The 15443-nt window shown below is 38.3% G+C and overlaps 2 protein-coding genes across 3 annotated transcripts in view; one reads left to right on the forward strand and one right to left on the reverse strand.

Annotated features, from left to right (window-relative positions):
• aimp2 (aminoacyl tRNA synthetase complex interacting multifunctional protein 2) lies at nucleotides 1-7083 on the reverse strand. Its single transcript, XM_043711376.2, has 4 exons — nucleotides 6926-7083; nucleotides 4502-4708; nucleotides 2576-2807; nucleotides 1-500 (listed from the first exon to the last, which is right to left on the reverse strand). Exons 1-4 carry the CDS (start codon nucleotides 7031-7033, stop codon nucleotides 118-120), a joined length of 930 nt encoding a protein of 309 aa, XP_043567311.1. The 5' UTR covers nucleotides 7034-7083; the 3' UTR covers nucleotides 1-117.
• A 289-nt stretch (nucleotides 7084-7372) lies between these two features.
• pms2 (PMS1 homolog 2, mismatch repair system component) overlaps nucleotides 7373-15443 on the forward strand; it is a 37695-nt gene continuing 29624 nt past the window's right edge. Inside the window, exons 1-4 of one of the 2 annotated variants that reach the window (XM_043711373.2) lie at nucleotides 7397-7484; nucleotides 8597-8726; nucleotides 11391-11530; nucleotides 13294-13380. In XM_043711373.2, the coding sequence (XP_043567308.2) occupies nucleotides 8626-8726; nucleotides 11391-11530; nucleotides 13294-13380 (328 nt within the window). In that variant the 5' untranslated portion in view covers nucleotides 7397-7484; nucleotides 8597-8625. Of the gene's footprint in view, nucleotides 7485-8596; nucleotides 8727-11390; nucleotides 11531-13293; nucleotides 13381-15443 lie in introns of both variants that reach the window. The other variant, XM_043711374.2, reaches the window with a different exon arrangement.

Consider the following 15443-nt stretch of genomic DNA (forward strand, 5'->3'; position numbering starts at 1 on the left):
TGCCTCTAAAACATATTTATTAAATAGGTATTTCATGAGCAAACATTGAGATTTAAAAGTACTGTATAGGCATTAACTGCAAGGGACTAAATGTACAGATTCAATCATAAGTATGATTCATTTTAACAGCTTTAGTGCTAGATGAAAGCATGCTAAATTCTCACATGATTTCACCCATCTCTGGACATTAGCTGGAACATTGGCAAGCTCTGTCTGCTTCAAGGCACAGTAAAGCATAATATCAGCCAATGTCAGATCAACTCCCACGAGCCAGGGGTTTTTGCCAAGGGAAGAGTTTAAGGTACGTAGCACAGCTGCCTTCTCCTTGTTGCTGCCCTTCTTCAGCTGAAAGATGGCAACATCCACCCAATTGTCGATCTGTGTTGAGGTCACTGCGTTATATTCACGGCCAAGAAGTGCAAAGAGGAAACGGGCAACATTCCCCTCACCTTCAATGGAGCACATGCTTTGGACGCTAAATTTCATCTGAGGTTTTTGTACTGCCAAAAGAAAAACAGAAGCTGTCACATACAGCAAGTCTAAAACACACAGACAAACCTCAAGACTTATTCAAAGTTTCTAATTTGATAACATAATGGCCGTGCCAACAGTGGGCACTATATGTCATAGGCATGGGTAATGCTCAGTAATCCTCAGGCATGGATCAATTAACAACCAATAAAACACAGCTGTTCTAATACTTGTGTTGCCAGAGGCCTATTGCAAAATCCATGCTGCTGGGGAAACTGGTACGGCACAATCAAGAACTGTCAAAGCTTATGACTGATACAGTAGTAATTGTAAGTGAAATCTTACACAACAGTTGGATGTTTATCTTCCTGCATCATGTTCAAGCCTCAATAAATATCGCAGCAAATCCCATCCAAGAATGAACTGTTTAGCAACAGTAATGACAATTTATCATCATCATCATCCTCCTGCCAAATCTCTAGACTTAACTCTGATCACTAATGTAGCTTGTCCAGGTTTCTGGATTATTCCATGTTTGTTAGTATTACTGGCATCGTACCCACTTTCATACAAGGTACCAAAGTTAATATTGTCTCCTGAGCCATTCACAAGTTAAGTAAATTAACAAATTATAGGTCCATAGAGTGCAGTGGCAGACATTTAAGGGGATGTTTCAGAACACACAATAGATACATTGTAATGAGTAAGAAAAAAATCCAAGGATCCCCCTCCTTGTTTAACTAGAAGTGTTAAAGACAGTATCAAACAAAGAAAAGGCAAGCTCAGAAGTTTGGGCATGAGAGAAAATAAAGAATGACACCAAAAAATTAAAGAACACAAGAAAAAGCCAGTCAGAAATAGAGTTACAAGGTGAAATATTGGTAAAATAGGAAGTCAGAGCTGAAAATGTGTTGCTGGAAAAGCGCAGCAGGTCAGGCAGCATCCAGGAAACAGGAGAATCGACGTTTCGGGCATAAGCCCTTCTTCATTCCTGAAGGGCTTGTGCCCGAAACGTCGATTCTCCTGTTCCCTGGATGCTGCCTGACCCGCTGTGCTTTTCCAGCAACACATTTTTCAGCTCTGATCTCCAGCATCTGCAGACCTCACTTTCTCCTCAAAATAGGAAGTCAGATTGGAGAATTAATAATGGAAAATATGGAGGGTGAATTGAACAAGTATTTTGCATCAGTCTTCACTGTAAAAGGATACAAAAGCAGTGATAAATCAGGAAAATTTAAGGCAAGGAAGAACTTAGGAAAAATCACTATCATTAGAGAAGTGGTACTGAGTAAATTGCCGAAGTCTATTGGACTTCATTCTTAAAAGCGACTCGTGAAATAGTTGGTGCATTAGTTTTAATTTTCCAAACTCCCTTAATTCAAAGTCCTATTAGATTGATACATAGCAAATGTAACTCTTATTTAAAAGAAAGACAAAAAGCAAGAAACTATAGGCCAGTTAACTCAATATTTGTCATAGGGAAAATGTTAGAAATGATAAATGAATGCATTGTAGGGTAATTGGAAATGTTGAAAGTAATCAGGCAGTGTCAGTGTAGTTTTGTGAAAGGAAAATAATGTTTGACTCATCTATTGGAGTTCTTTGACAGAGTAACATGCTGTAGATAAAAGGGATCCAGTGGAAGTACTGCATTTGGACATGCACAAAAAGGTTATTGTGAAAAATAAACGTTCATAATGTAGAGGTAGCACACTGACACAGACAGAGATTGGCTCTCTAACAGGAAGTTGAATGGGGTAATTGGGTCTTTTTCAGCCAGATGTAAAAACTGTTGTGCCACAGGGATCAGTACTGGGACTTGAACTATTTACAATGCTTATAAATGACATGGATGCAGGAATGAGAGAGAAAGTTGCCAAATTAGATCATGATTGGTCTCTACCTCAAAAACAGGCAGGAAAGACTAAGCGTGTATCTGCTGGATTTTAGAAATTTTAAGAGGCAACCTAATTGAAACATATAAAATTCTAAAGGTTCTTGACAGGGTAGATGTAGAGAGAATGTTTCCTCTTATGGGAGAATCCAGAAGTATTAAGCTTGTTTTCAGGAAAGCTTCAAGCGCGTCCTAATAGTTTTTACTCACCATCCTTCCAAACAAGAGTGAAGCCAAGTTGATATTCCCTTCGTGAATGACTGCGATTTCCCTCACCTAGACAGTTCCAGAGTTTGGAGGGAACATTTTGCACGGAAGAATGTATATGTACTGATGATAGCACCTTATATTGTTGACACAGCAAACCATGTAGGACTAGTAGGGACAGTGGAACCTCAGAAGGGTTAGCATTGATAACAATATCTTGGAGGACACCAGGACTCTAAAGTGAAGCATAATTAAAGACAATTGTGAATACAATGCTCTCATACAAATTGAGAACATAGCAACAGAAGTGGTCATTCAATTAGATCATGGTTGGCTGCACCTCAATTGAATATCCCTTGATAACCGAAAAAAAAAATCAGAAATCTCAGTTTCTAATTTAACTGATCTAGCAGTTAATAAGTGGAAAATCTCCTTTATTAGATTTCACTAGAGCCAAAGGCTCAATTTTATGGACAGGCATGAATAGAGAGGTATTGAGCATGTTCTTTATAGCAACTGAATTAGAGGCTTTAATTGTATGAACAGATTATGTCAATCAGTAATTTTACTGATGCAAAGACTGCTCTTAACTACAATAAAAAGCCTACACCAAGTGTTAAATCAGTAACAAAGTGTTTATATAACAAACAGTTTTAAGTAACAGCAAGTTGTGAATTACTAATATCTGCATTATAGTTCAGGAGGTCAAAATACAAAAAGTCAAAAGAAATTGACATGTTGCAAATAATTATCCATTTTATCTACCAGACAACCACCGCATGAAAATTCTACAATAGATACTATCCCTTTGATTAAAGATAAAGAAGAAACCATGGAGCACACAAGTGATAATTATTTGCTTTGGTAAAGAAATAAATCTTTATGGCCAGAATTCAAATATAAAGTGTAAAAGGTTGCTAACTATACAAATGGCCAACTGGAAATCACAAGAATGATAAAAACAATTATATTTATAGTATAGCAAAGAACCATAAAGATAAAGCTTCAAAAGCAGATAAATTTACAAAAGGAATCAATGAACAATCTTGTGCCAGTCTCAACAGTACAGTTTAACTTTTAAATGTCTTATTCACAAGAAATCTTCACTAATGTTCCTGACCCCCCCCAAATCAAAAAGATAGTGAATCAGAACAATTAATGTGTATAGCAACTCAATTTATAGCAATGCTAAAGCTATCTTTATATGCAGAACATTGCTGTAGCATGTCCAACAAGACAGTACTCAAGTGCATACCAAGGTCAGAACGGATCAGGGGAGAAATAGGTTGGCTACTGAAAAGTTCAGTTTTTAGGTCAACTTTGAAAGTAAGAAAGAAAGAGTCATGCATTATAGTTGGAATGATAAAGGAGTGCATTACACAGGATGTACTCGGAGCTACGAGGGAAACAGAAATATCTGTAGCTCACTGAGCAGAAATGAGCTTCTATGCACAAACTATTGCTCAGATGATTGCACTTGCATCATTGAAGATTGACACATTGAGTTCCACTCCAGGACTTGACAACAATCTCATCTGATATTCTGGTACAATAGCCAGGGAGTGCTGCAGTGCCAGAGATGCGATCTTTTGGATGAGATGTTAAACTGAAGTCCCATTTGCTCTTGCAAATACCATTACAGTATTTCAAGAGGGGGGAAGACTTGGGTCAACATTTACCCCTCAATTAACATCACAAAAACAGATTATCTGGTTGTTCTCAGATTATTGTTTGCATGAGTGAGTTGTGTACAGAGTAGCTACCACATTTCCAATATTATGACAATGACCACATTTAAAAGTATTTCATTGGCTTTATAGCAGTTTGGAACATGCTGTGGTTGTGAAAGGTGCTCTATAAATGAAAGTTTTTAATGCTTCATCATTAAATTGATGCTTAAAAGCACTTTGAGATGAGATTCAAACTTACCTTTCCCAATACAGAGTTTAAATTTGCTACAGTATGGATTTTTGGTATAAGACAAGCATGGTCAATCTCTGCAATATCAAGGTCAGCATCTGGTGTAAGCACAGTCTTCGAGAGCCCATCAACAACTGCCTTCAGGTCATACAAACGTTTCAGTATTTCTGTTTGCCTCAATTCTAAGTTCTGGAGTACTGCATATTCACCTGCATTCTGAAAACACAACCAATTTATTAGACATTATTTGTGTCAATGCTTCAGAGATCTCGCTTTGTGTAAATTGGCTGCTGTATTTCCCTACACTATTTCAAAAGTTGACTGAAGTACATTGTAACATCCTAAAGCTGTGAAAGGTGCTAAATAAATGCAAACTATTTTCTCTATTCACTTTGGGAGAGTCAGGAATGAAAGAGAAAGTATTTATAATTGTTCAGCAGAAAGCTTTGAAAAACAGACAGACAGTCTACATTTGAGAGATACTGTCAGGTTTTGCTACATGCTACAATAATAAAACTAAGCAATTATTTACACCTTGCCATAGCTCTCCACATTGACATGTGCTAACTCTTTATAAGAGCTACCCAAGGATGTTCCATCAATATTTTCTCCCCGTGACCATGAGAGGTTTTCCTATTTTGAAATATATATAAAATATCCTGTTTTATTTTCCAAAACGAATTATTACATCAAGATAAATGAAATAGCAGTGAAATACAAATTACATAATAATTAGTTCAGAAAAAAGTTGTTCAGCCACCTGGTCTATGCTGGTGCTTAAATTCCATACAACTCATCTCATTCCTCAAATTTAACTGAAATTACTCCACTGTTCCTTTTTTCTTTAATGTGTTTATCTAGTTTTCTCTTAAATACACCAATTCTAATCATTACAACTACAAATTGGTGGTAATTCTACATATTCACTCTTTATTGGGTTTCTGATTATTAGATAATTATGGCTCTTCGTCTGATGTCCCTCAAGTAGAAACAGTCTATCCTATCAAAGATGTTCATAATTTTAAAGATTTCAATCAAGTCAGCTCTTAGCACTGTTTTCTAGAAAGTCCACACTGTGCAACGTTTCTGCTTGTTACAAGCTCTCAGTTCTGCAGTATCCTTGTCAATGCTTTTACATTTTCTTCACAGACACTTCTTTAAATAACAGGAAATCCAGACTCTGCACCATATGGAGGACACAGTTAATAATGACGAATACTGTAACAAAATAAGAACATTTAATTGGTAAATTAATTCCAAAATAAGTTGGGTGTAAGATGTTGCAGATGGTATGAAGAAAAGGGGCAATACATCTTGGAACTGAAAGTTTAAATGGGAGAAAGGAGCAAGGAAATACAATGTTACAATGCAGTTTAACAAACGTGCAAAAAATAAAGGTCGATTTCTAAAGGTATGGAATTGAAAAAGGAGAGAAGTTGAGATGAAATTTCCTCATAACTAAAACATAAATGTTGATGCCTAATGCAAGTCAGCTGTATTAGAAATGATAACTTTTTTAGAATACAGTTGAGACACTGAATTCCTAGAATGATATTACAACTGTTAAAATTCATACTCAAAATACACTTCCTTTCAGACATTAAGATGAGACTCCATCTGCCCCCTCAGGTAGGTATAAACGATCCTGCACCAAAACGTGTGGCACTGGAAAAGCACAGCAGGTCAGGCAGCATCCAAGGAGCAGGAGAGTTGATGTTTCAGGCATCAGCACTTCATCTATTCTCCTGCTCCTTGGATGCTGCCGGACCTACTGTGATTTTCCAGCGCTACACTTTTTGACTCTGATCTCCAGTCTTCACTTTTCCATAAAAGGTCCTGCGTTATTTTGAACAGAACGAAAGCTATCTCCAATAGCTTGTCAATATTTATTGCTGAATCAACATTCCAGAAGGCTAAATTTGTGCGAGTTTACCAAGTGTAAACTGACTAGTGCTACGAAAGTGACATTTCAAAACACTTCAGGCCACTTCACAGGATGGGAAATAGAATCATAGAATCCCACAGCACGGAGACAGGCCCTTCGGTCTACACTGGTCCATTCCGATCAAAATGCGCTGTGGATAACTTAAGTCTTCCTTTCTCTTACTTCTCTCTATACAACGCTGTCAAATCTGCTGAGCATCTGAGTTTATTTTAACGCCCCCCCACGGAACCCTGGTTAAATTTGTGCTATACGTTGAAGGTTTCGGGATGTTAGGGAATTCGCAAAAATAAGGTGGGATTCTACAAATTCATTCTCGTTATTGGATTTCTGATTATTACATAATAATGACTATTCATCTACTGTCCCTCAGTAAAAACAGTCTATCATATCAAAAACTTTCATGTGGAGGAGGCCCGAGAGGGAGTCGGTGGAAGGAAGAGTCCTGGGCCCGTGAGGAGCGGCTTCACCACAACCCGCGACATCCATACCTGAGCATCCGTAGTGCCTCGATGAATATTGGGCACCTTGTACATGCAGGTGGGCAGATCAACGGCTTCCTCACTAAGGACATAAGAATTTACTTTGTACATCTCCATTACTGAAAACCCAAGCCGGCCCAACCTCACTTACAACCTATCGCAAAACCTCCCATCATCCCCCGCAGCCTCAACACGACCTTCGAGTCTCTGATTGGATAGTGCGCACGTCAATCAAATGAGCACAAATACAACTGTTTGATTAAATAATCTTCAATAAAATTTATCGACTTACTTTATCATAATTAAGTTCACTGATATGTAATAAAAGGCTTTTTTTTAACGCAGTTCATAACGGTCGACGGGCTCTCGGTGCATTATGGATCTTGAAGTTTGTTGACGTGGAGTGCCCGCGTTGTTCCTTTGAGGACTACATTTCCCAGAGGGCAATTGGACTGCTGGCTCGCGCGGACGGGCGATATCCGTTCGAAGGGAGAGATGAGCGGCGGGTAATTTGTGCTGGAGAATTTTTGTTGATTGCAGTCGTTTTGTTGGGGGCAATGGAAGCCTGGTGAGTCCCAAAGAATGGAGGCCCGAGCATTGGAGTAGCTTCATTGTGTTCAGTGTCTGGTTGTGGGTGAGATGACAGTGACCCGCCGTGGCTCACTGGGTCGCGCTCCTGTCCCTGAGTCACAGGGTTTCCTTACTCCCGGACCAAAAGCTGGACTGACACCCAATGACGGGAATAATGCGCTGTCCTCTTTCAGGTCAGGCGTTTTTAAGACCAGGCCTCGTCCACTCGCAAGTGGGAGTAAAAGTTTCCACGAAGTTATTTTCAAGAAGAGCATGGAAGTCTTTACTGTCCGATCAACATCACTAAAACACTTCATTGGCTCACTATCACTGCTGCTAATGGGAATTTGATGTTAGTAAACTGCCTGCTGCATTGCAACAATGTATGAACTTAGGAGAGTACTTCCAGGTGGCTGTAAATGCTTTTGGATGTCTTGTGGCTGTGAAAGATGCCATAGATATGCAAATGTGTCTTTCTTCTCCACTCATCACAAACCTAAGCTTGACCAAAACTCTACTTGCATCAAGGGAGTGAGGTCAGAGTGACTGCCCTTGGCATTGAGGCCATTTTTGACGAAGGAGTAAATGGGAAGGGGGGGGAACTCTGCTGTCAAGAAGGATGGTCGTTTTGGTTGTTGGAGATTAGTAATCCCAGTTTTGAGACATCTCTTCAGGAGTTACTCAGAGTAGGCATTTTTAATCAACCTCTTCAGAGATTTTATGATACACCTTTGGTTAGGTAGATTAGCCATGCTAAATTACTGATAATGTCCAGGCATTATGTACACTAGGTGGATTAGCCATGGAAAATACAGGAGTATAGGGATAGGGTGTCTGGGTGAGATGCTATTCAAGGGAATGGTGTGGACTCGGTGGGCTGCATGGCCTGTTTCCACACTAAGTATTCTATGACCTCTAGAATAGGTGGGACTTTAACTCTGGCCTCCTGGCTTGGAGGTGGAGACACCACTGCACCATAAGAGCCCTACAGTAGAGTCCGAGGCCCACCCAACCATCTTCATCAACAAAAATGCCTTCCTTGCTTCATCAACAACTATCCCACCATTGTAAGATTAAATTGTATCTCTGCTCTGTTTACTACAATTCTAGTGGCATATTTTCTGAACCAGCTTCCAGAAATGGGATCCAATTTTGAACTCTCCAAACTCTATCTCAACTGTTCAAACCAATGTTTGGCTCTGTCTATCTGGCATCTTTTTGTTCTCTGCTGCAAACAGAGGTAAGGAACCGATGGAGGAATGAGAGAGAGGATGCTAAATTCTCACTGTTGTATGAAGATGTTATTTGGAGAGTGAAATATTTTCACAATCTGAGGCTAGTATGGAAATAAAATTGGACACTTTTTCTTTATTTTCTGCCTTTACATTCTATGTTTTGGTTTATTTTTGAGTTTTAATATGACGCTGAAGAGTGGTGACACTGTACACTTCACTGTATTTTGGAGCAAGATACACATGATAATAAATAAGTCAAATCAAATTAAAAAGATATGTTTGCTGATGATTTGGAATGTTCAGCGACTCCTCAGATGCTGAAACAGTTTATGTCCAAATGCAGCAAGAAGTGGACAGTATCTAGACTTTGGCTGAAAAGTGGCAAGTAATATTTGTGCCACACAAATGCCAGGCAGTGATCATCTCCAATGAGGCAACCGACCATTGCCAAATGACATTCAATGGCATTGCCATCACTGAATCACCCATTATCAAGATGCTGAGAGTTAACATTGACCTGAAGCTAGACTGGTAAAGGTATTATCACCATAGTTCTAGAGGACCATTGGGTTTTTCTTTCATTAGAGATGCCTGGTCATGGTTTAGCCTGAGGGTCACCACGCCTCAAGTAAGGGGTGAGGTTGAGAAGGTGGGGCCTTCATGGTCATCTCAGCCAGTATGGGAATTGAACCCATGCAGTTGACATAATTCTGTATTGCAAACTAGCCATCCAAACTAAGCTAACTGACTCTCACATTCCAAAACTAATTATATAAATATAGTGGCTGTAAAAGCAAGGCAAGGAATCCTGCACTAAGGGTTCACTTCTTGATTCCCAAAGTCTGTCCAGGAATGTAATTGAATATTTGCCACTTGTCTGGTTGAGTACAGCTCCAATAACACTTCAGAAGCTTGAAACCATCCAGGACAAAGCAGCTCAGTGATTTCCACCACTGATGCTCAATTGCAGTAGTGTACCATCTAAAAAATACAGTGCAGAAGTTCATCAAGGCTTCTTAGCACATTCCAAACCAATGACCAGTTCCACATTGAGGGACAAAGGCAGCAGATACATGGGAATACCACAATTGCAAGTTCCTCTCCAGACCACTCACCATCCTGTCTTGGAAATCTAGTGACATTTCTTTAGTGCCACTGGGTCAAAATCCTGAAATTTCGTTCCTAATGGCATTGTGAATCTACCTACAATCCATTGGCTGCTGCAGTGAAAAAGACAGCCACTTCTCGAGCAGAGTTATGGATGGGCGATAAATGCTGGCCCAGTCAGCAATACACAAATCCCATGAGTGAATTAAAAAATAAAGCTCTGTTTGCTCATTAGCCCTTTGCTCACGGATCTACACTGCTTCTGGTCTCAACAACACTTTCATTTTAAAATTTGTATCTTTATTTTGAAAATCCTCTGTGTCACACTCTTTCCTATCTCTTAATCTCTGCATCCCCATAGTCCTCTAAGATGATCTTTCTTCTGCAATATTTCAGTTATGGCCGCATATATCCAGATCATCTTCGCGCTGGAATTGGTGACTGTTTCTTCAGCTGTCAAAACCCTTTATACCTCTCTACACTTCCCTTAATAACCTCCTTAAAGTCTTCCTCTTTGACTAAGCTTTTTATTATTTATATCTTTCTTTGACTTTGTCTGCATTTTTTGTTTCATTAAGCTCATTAAAATACCTTGGGAAATTTCAATATGTTAAAGATACTTTATGAACGGAAGTTGTTGAATAGACCTCAACGCATTATCTAGTACAGCAGATCCCTGATTTACAAACACCTGACATATGAACTCTTGTACATAAGAATGTGACTTCATACAGGGATGTAATTTTCAAGATCAGACATGTGAACATTACTTGTACTTACAAATGACTCCTTTATATTGTCCTCCATTGTGTTTCGACTTGTATATAAATCAACTTGTGAATGGACTCCAGAATGGAATCCATTCACAACCCGGGGAATGCCTGTACTGAAGGGAGTTCTGCACTGTCAAGCCTGCCAGCTTTGGGATGAGATGTTAAACTGTTATGTACTTTCTCCAGCAAATGCCAAAAGATCTTGTGGAAAAGAAAAAGTATGGAGACTTACACTGTTCTAACCAATATTCATTGCTGTAACAACACTACTAAGAACATAGTTAGTGGCCAATTCCCTTGCTACTGCATTTGCCTACTTGGCAACCGTAATAGTATTCAAAAGCTCCATGCTGATTGTGAAGTATTTTAGGTTGCTTGAGAATGTGAAAAGTATTTTACAAATGGAAGTTTGTTTTACTATTTTATCGCACTGCTTTATGCTGAAAACTAGATTGCCTAGATCAGGAATGGAATGGTGAGGTCACTATGCAAAAATAAAGTCTTCAGGTCTGTTTCCAAATAAATTATAGCCCCCTCTTGCAATATTGATCTGTCCTTCATGATGTGAAGTCCTAGTGACAGGTTATTAGATGTGAGACCATATACCAAAGTAATTTATCAGATTAATGAAAGTAACATGTATATTTTAAGCATTCTCAAGAAGTCTGCATATAATCCAGTATCAAAGAACAATTGATATAGTGTGTATTTGCTTGTTAATTGTATCATATTTGACAATGTGTATCATGTGATTTTGTTTCAATACTATTCAATTTTCTATTGATTTAGCTCAGCGCCTGCAAGAGTCATCAAGCAAATTGACCGACAGTCAGTTCACCAGATTTGTTCAGGGCAAGTTGTGTTAAGCCTTAGCACTGCTGTAAAAGAGTTGGTGGAAAACAGTCTGGATGCTGGAGCTACTAATATTGGTGAGGACAAAAATGAATAATCCCAACCTGCATGTCTTTTCAACAGTTTACCTTTATATCCTGAGCAGGAAGTAGCTCTTTCAAGAAACTAGTAGGATCAAATTAGGTTAATGACCTCTCTCTGTGATGTACCATTCTATGATTTTAAAAAAATGTTGTTCCATGTTTTCTACACAACTGTTTTGAAGAGATCCTCTTTGTTCCTTAGTTATATATCAGTTGACAAATTGGCAAATGCCAACATCAGTTTGCATTTTTCAACTTTAATTTTTACACAATTCCCCATGGTACTTAACAAAAGGGGCAGGAGCTTTAGATGAGGGATATGGGAAGTGATTGAAGGTGCAGTCAAAGTGAATTTTGTGGAGGCTCTTGAAACTAATCGGAGATTTAATAAGACAGAATTTTAGGAAATAAATTATAGAGCACCAATAACTGAAATGTGGAGACTTAATTTAAAAATATAACATGGCTTTCAAATGTCACGTTAGCATCTTAACTCTTATTAACATTTCGATTTAAAAAAAAATCCTGAGGTTTGAAAGCTGCATCTTTTGTATACATTAGCAATTGGCAATTTCTTAAAGATTGCATTTGTGGCCAGTTCTGCTGCTGAGTGGAACACTGTATGCATTTATACAATTAGAGAGATGCTTATAACCTCCCGGAAGGAGAAAGTGAGGTCTGCAGATGCTGGAGATCAAAGTTGAAACTTTATTGCTGGAACAGCACAGCAGGTCAGGCAGCATCCAGGGAACAGGAGATTCGACGTTTCGGGCACAGGCCCTTCAGGCCCTCCTGAAGAAGGGCCTGTGCCCGAAACGTCGAATCTCCTGTTCCCTGGATGCTGCCTAACCTGCTGTGCTGTTCCAGCAATAAAGTTTCAGCTTATAACCTCCCATCCAGCAGCTCAATCAACCATGGTAGCTTGTGATTACACCAAAAACACTGAGTCCAAAGACAGCTTTCTACAGCAGTCTGAGTGGCAGTAGCAATTACAATTATGTTAATTCAGCATACACAGTTATAATAATTAGCTGTCCAATTGTTTCAGCAAGAAGAATGCTGGAGCAGTTAAAAACTCCAGAGTTCCAGAGTGGTTCAAATTAATAACTCCATAATTGACTGGAACTTTATAAGTCGTAAATACTAAGGTGAATGTACCATTACAATTATGCAATTTTCTAACTTACAATTATAATAAACATGTGCTATTAGGCTGCTTGTGCCCTTATAGCAAGGAATAGAGGAGATGGCAAAACCAGCAACTTTGTGTCTGAAGGTGGATATTGTAGGCCATTTTTAATGGTACTACTCTGTATCATGTGATGGTATCACACAGTTTGTTTCATAAGATGCCTCCATTAATGACAAATTATGACAGCACTGTTTGGTGTTTAAGTATTCACAGTAATTGCATCTGAGTTGCAGTTTGTTCATTCAATAATTGGTACTACCGCGGATTTACTTAACACAACGTGAAGGGCAACTTGACAGTTCTAGTAATGGCAAATGATTTTCAGTACGAGCACACTTTAAGTACAGGCATATGTTCATGTAAATATAAACTTAAGTAGTGAATAAACTGTATTTTCTATAAAGGACAACCATTTGCTAGTACAGCACTGAACAGCTACCATGTGAAAAACCATTCTGGCTGTTGCAGCTGAATCTTTGACTACATTCAAGATGACACGCATCCACACAAGAAATATCTAATCCTTTAATTTTTATTCCCAGAATTTATGTTGTATGTTTTTCAGATATCAGATTGAAAGAATTTGGAGCAAATTTGATTGAAGTATCAGACAATGGGGATGGAGTGGAAGAGAAAAACTTTGAAGGGCTGAGTAAGTTTTGATTTTGGACTGCTGGCCTTTATATGCAGAGATCTGAAGTATAAGGATGCAGATGTTGTGCTGCAGTTGTACAAAACCCTGGTTAGACCCCATGTTGAGTACTGTGAGCAGATCTGGGCACCACACTTTATGAATGATATATTGGCCATGGAGGGAGTACAACATTGTTTACAAGAATGATACTTGGACTTCAGGAGTTATGAAGAGAGATTATACAAATGAGCCCTTTTTTCTCTAGAATTTACAAGGGTAAGGGAATCTTAAAGATATTAACAGGAAAAGACAGGGTAGGTACAGATAAACTATTTCGTTTGGTTGGAGATTCTAGGACCGAGGCATAGTGTTGAGAATTAAGGCCAGACCATTCAGGAGAGATATAAGGATACACTTCTGCATTCAAAGGATAGTAGATGTTTGGAACTTATTCACTAATGGCAGTGGATGCTAACTCAGCTGTTAATTTTAAATCTGAGGTAAATAATTTTTTGTCAAGCAGATGTATTAAGGGATATGGGCCAGAGACAGATTTATGGAGTTAGGCCACAGAACAGGAGGAAGTGAGGACTGCAGATGCTGGAGATCAGAGTCAAAGAGTGTGGTGCTAGAAAAGCGCAGCCAGTCAGGCAGCATCCAAGGAGCAGGAGAGTGCTGTCGATTCTCCTGTTTCTCGGATGCTGCCTAACTGGCTGTGCTTTTCCAGCACTACTCTCTAGGCCACAGATCAGCCATTATCTCATGGAATGACAAAATGTGTTTGAAGGGCTGTCCGTCTGCTGTTCCTCTGTTCCAATTTAAAAACAATTACGATTTCTGAGTGATAAATGGCAAGCAACCCAGGCTTTTACATTTGATGGTTGTTAAAATGTGAAGGATCCCTTAAATTTAACAGTCTTTGATCAAATGTTCCAGCCAAACCTGATAAACTGTTGTCTTCAAAGACATCTTCACTCAATTTCATTTGCCACTGAAATTCAAATTTCATTCTAGTTAGTGTTTCATGTGATAGATTGCAGCAGAAGTTGTTCTCCCAAAGCAATCAGTTGCTTGCAGTTAGACACTGATGACATTGCTTATGAAAATGTTCATTGAGGCCTGTGTGTTATGTATAACATATATAAAGTGAGTAGAGTTGATACATTAAAATTGTCCATTCAGTCGTGAATGTACATAATTTAAAAGATCTGCTTGTAGATTTTATAATATGAAATGTTTAAGATTGTTGTGAAATACTTTAATTATTTCAGTTAGTTTGCAGTAGAGCTGTACCCCAAAGATCTATTAGGGGATGAGGTTAATTGAAAATGCTGAAACTGAGATGAAACTTCATCACATCCCAGTTAAATTCAGATGTTCTTAAGACTAAAGTAGACAAATAAATAACTTATAGTCTTTCCCAAAGTGGTTATGCATATGTTACAAGATATACTGGCAAAGGATATAGGAAGGAGAGTTCAAACAATTAATTTACAAAGTCAACTAGTCATCAAGTGCTAGTAACTATTGACATTATAAAATTTAATTGCATGTTGATATGTACAGTGGGAAATATTGAAGAAAATAGCAGTTCAAAGATTATGAAAATAGGAAGTAAATTTTGAGAGGAGGAAATGTACAACTAACACAAGAATTTAAGTACGTTTATGGATTAGTAAACTTTAATTTGTGATGTAGTCTTAAAATGTAGTGAATTCTGTTGTACACACTTTCAAGAATCAAATAAGCAATTGACTATTAAATAATAAAACGTTTGTTATTACTGTGGAATACAATACTGACCATTTAGCACTTTGATTTGGGTTTTAACTCATCCTGAACTCCTATTCAAAGTCTGATAGTTACTGCTGCAAGGGACTTTAATGGTGAGAGTTTAGGAATCTGAAACTAGTTCCTGGTAAGACTATGATGTAATTTGCCAAATTGTGATACTGAATGGATTTAGTAAGTTTAAAAGTTAAAAATTGTGCCTTTCTTTGATTTGAGAAAATAAATACTGTTTAAATGAAAAACTGAAACATGAACATAAATGTCGAAGAGACGTTTACATTGATCCTGAG

The sequence above is a fragment of the Chiloscyllium plagiosum genome, unplaced genomic scaffold (genome assembly GCF_037043375.1).
Source record: "Chiloscyllium plagiosum isolate Xiang-an unplaced genomic scaffold, Cpla_swu_hap1 HiC_scaffold_20, whole genome shotgun sequence".
In the NCBI taxonomy this organism is placed as follows: domain Eukaryota; kingdom Metazoa; phylum Chordata; class Chondrichthyes; order Orectolobiformes; family Hemiscylliidae; genus Chiloscyllium; species Chiloscyllium plagiosum.

What these genes read in the sequence shown, in the direction of transcription:
- aimp2 (XM_043711376.2), bottom strand. Translation starts at nt 7,033, where the DNA reads ATGGAGATGTACAAAGTAAATTCTTATGTCCTTAGTGAGGAAGCCGTT. An exon ending in GAGGCACTACGGATGCTCAG is followed by an intron (nt 4,709 to 6,925) that starts GTATGGATGTCG and finishes TTGTGTTTTCAG; the next exon opens with AATGCAGGTGAATATGCAGT. An exon ending in CACTCTTGTTTGGAAGGATG is followed by an intron (nt 501 to 2,575) that starts GTGAGTAAAAAC and finishes TTCTTTTGGCAG; the next exon opens with TACAAAAACCTCAGATGAAA.